Below are 3,401 nucleotides of genomic sequence, written 5' to 3'. Positions count from 1 at the left end.
CAGCCATGACGCTTGGAGGTTCATCGGAAGCCGATGCCGACGCTGATGCCGACGACGACGATGATGACTCGTGTGTGCAACTCCACCCCTCCTGTGCCCTTCTCCCTCACCCTCACCGGCGTCACCGCCTCCCCCTTCCTCACCGACGTCACCGGCGCCACCGCCATCCCCTCCCTCTTCGGCGTCATCTCCCTCACCCTCACCGGCGTCGCCACCCTCACCACCACCCCCTGCCCCTCCCCCTCACCTATTCCATCTTCCCTTCTCCCCATCCCTTCTCCCCTCACCATATCTCTCCCCTTTTCCCGGTCCATGTCCCCTCCCCCTTCCACCCTTTCTCGGCCATGTTATGTGTCCTTTTTTATTTTCTTTTTCTTTTTTAGTTTTTAGTTTTGTAGGTTACGCCAGTTCTGGTGTTGGTGTCGCCGTGGAAATGGCCGGCTCCGTTACCCCTCTCGTCGTTCAGATCTTGTAGCACTGTCTCCGTTCACCGAAGCTCCTCTCGGTGCGGTAGCGTATCGGCTCACGTGGGCATGATGGTGCAAATCTTCTCGGCACTTATAGGGTCCTTTCTTTTGGCACGAGAGTACATGCGCTTATCAGTTGCCGTGTTGACAGCACTTTATCTAGGGCAATGGCTTTCACCCATTCCCCTCTCCGGAGGACTCCGTCTATGGCATGCGAGACCAGGTCACTTTCAGGTTTGTCAGTCTGGGTTCTATATACCCAAACCTTCTGTTGGTCATGCTATCTATCTTTTTTCAGTATCGTTTTATATATCCTGTTTTTCTGTTGGCATTGGGCGAGCGTGAATGAATAGCCCGATTATCTACCAAAAAAACAAAGAAGTATAATTTTCCCTCAGTTCAGAATAAATAAATAAAAACCTTAATTGCACAACACAGGAGCCAGTGCCTAACCTAGGCTCATTGGTTTTAATTCTCACCTCTAGCTTTATTATGGAATCTAGAGCCCCAAACCCCCTTGTTATAAGCTTTGACTTCGATTCTGTCCTTCTACGACTAAAAAAAACCAAGACTTCAATTCTGTCCAGAGTCAAGACCCCACTCCCAGTTCTCAGTTCTGAAATTTTTTCAGTAAGGAGGAGGTTTGGGTCCCACATCAGTCAACCATTTCAACTAAAATAGTAATGTTAGACTCTCATATCTGACGGTGGGAATAAAACGAAGCATCCCCGCGTTGTTGTGAGTAAAAAACGATTTTGTTTAGAGTCAAACGGGAATCTCTATAATTCGACGACAGTGATGAATTAGATTACACTGCATAACAATTCCAAATCCATAGAAGAGATTCCGAAATCAAGAACTACAGCTGTCAACCTAATTCTGCCTCCTGATTCCTATTATTTGAATATTATTGGCTCCCTTCTATACTCAGGGTCAAGGTCAACAAGTGAACGACAACTAATTGCTTGGTTTAGCTTAGCCTAATTTATTATCAGTATAATTTTACATACTAGAGGATACGGTATCAGTCTCGGCCGATATCGATTGGGATTAACTTTTATCGGATGGATTTGTCTCAAAATTCATTTAAAAATCAATTTTTTTTTTACCATTTAACATTTAATTCATTCTTATCCATTAATATGAGATCAGTCAAGAATCAATATCGACCACTGCATATACCGATACGAACCAACGGATCTGGCCTATCCGAAACCTATTCCTCAAAACCATGAATTGGAGGAGTGTGTGAAGTGTGAACCAGTGACTAGTGGGGAGGGATTCGAAGGAATAGCTACATGGGACCGGTTAAACCGCGTCAAAGTCTCCTCTTCCTAATAGCCACCCCACCACTTAAGCTTCACTAATCTCATTATCTTTGTTTTTTTCCCCGGTAATCTCACTCATTAAATTACCCCATTGCTTCACCTTCACAGCTTCATTTCACATACAACTAAAATAAAATAAAATAAAAACTCTAGATCTCTTCCACTCCTACTTCCCTTCCCTGCTCAACTCTCTCTCTCTCTCTCTCTCTCTCTCCACGCCACTCTACTCCACTCCACCAAGGAGGGGAGAACCCAGATCCAGTTCTAGCCGTATAAATATCCTATAGTTTCTCATCAGATCTAAAAGACAAAACCCAGTATCCGTATCCCAAATGGCTTCACTTCAGTACTTCAGCTTCAGAAATCTGCTTCTTCTTTACCTTGTTTTCTTCTTCTTCTCTGGCATTCTAGTGAGTACCCTGTCAGAAACTGATCCTCAAAATAAAAGCTTTCTGGGTGGAAGGCGAATGCTAGAGATGGAGGAAGAACAAGAAGAAGACCAGACTAAGAAGAAGTTCGATCTATCCACCAAAAAAAAAACCAAACTCATCAAACCCAAAATCGCCACGAATTCGACAAAGAATACCCTCAAGAAATCCTCAGATCTACTCAAACCCAGTGCTCACAAGAACAAAACTTCCCAACTCATTGTCACCAAGAAATCCAGCGAGTCTAAATCCAAAACCTCGGACAAGAAGCAATCCATCATTGAGCCCAAATCCGAAAGCTCTTCTTCTTCTTCTTCTTCTTCTTCAAAGAAACAAACCAGTGAATCCAAATCCAAGAGCCAGCAGCAGAAGAAGATTCAGAAACCCACGAAATCCTATTGGATGGATCAAGAAGACGAGGAGGAGGATATAATCTCAGAATTGAGAGACTTGCCCTCGAAATTCCATCAAGCATTAATACCAGATCTGCAGAGGATCTCAACAATTTCCAAAGCTTATCTCACTAAAGGGTTCAAACCCTTTGTGGGAAACAAATACGCACCCACGATAGCTTCGATACTGGCCTGTATCTTCATTATAGTCCCTTTCCTTCTCGTATCTCTCGTATTTAATCGAATCAAAGCTTACTTCTCTCTCCAGAAGTTACTGATCTTCATTCAGGTCTACTTGTCGATCTACTTCTTGACCCTTTCCTTGTCTTCTCTGGTGACGGGGTTGGAGCCATTGAAGTTCTTCTACGCAACTTCTCTGTCGAGCTATGTGTGCTTGCAGGTGTTGCAGACGCTAGGGTACGTGTTGTATGTGCTTCTGCTGCTCATGTACCTGGTGGTCGTGTTTTCGACTGAGAATGGGCTGGGCTCGAAGTTGCTGGGCCTGGGCCAGACAATGGTAGGGTTCGCAGTGGGCTTCCATTATTACGTGACTGTTTTTCATAGGGCGGTGCTGCATCAACCTCCCAAGACTAACTGGAAAGTTCAGGGAATCTATGCGGTCTGCTTCTTTGTGATCTGTTTATTTGTCAACGCCGACGAGAGAAGAAAGAAGACTTACTTACACGGTGGCGGTGACGGAAAGAAAAGCTAATAAGAGGAAGCCATCATTTTCAATTTCGTATTTTATTCGAGGTTTCAGCATCAACCATAAGCGGCCGGCACAGC

General features: G+C 44.7%; 1 protein-coding gene across 1 annotated transcript; it reads left to right on the top strand.

The window, feature by feature from the left end:
- Positions 1-2,096: 2,096 nt before the first annotated feature.
- On the top strand, positions 2,097-3,327 carry LOC122648469. Its single transcript, XM_043841675.1, has one exon. The coding sequence runs from the start codon at positions 2,128-2,130 to the stop codon at positions 3,325-3,327; it is 1,200 nt and encodes a 399-aa protein (XP_043697610.1). The 5' UTR covers positions 2,097-2,127.
- The last annotated feature ends 74 nt before the right edge of the window (positions 3,328-3,401 follow it).

This window comes from Telopea speciosissima, chromosome 1, assembly GCF_018873765.1.
Source record: "Telopea speciosissima isolate NSW1024214 ecotype Mountain lineage chromosome 1, Tspe_v1, whole genome shotgun sequence".
Taxonomy (NCBI): Eukaryota; Viridiplantae; Streptophyta; class Magnoliopsida; order Proteales; family Proteaceae; genus Telopea; species Telopea speciosissima.
The sequence above is the reverse complement of the archived record's forward strand: the minus strand, read 5'-3'. Positions and strand labels throughout refer to the sequence as shown.

Coding starts and splice junctions, on each gene's coding strand:
- LOC122648469 (XM_043841675.1), top strand. CDS start 2,128: ATGGCTTCACTTCAGTACTTCAGCTTCAGAAATCTGCTTCTTCTTTAC.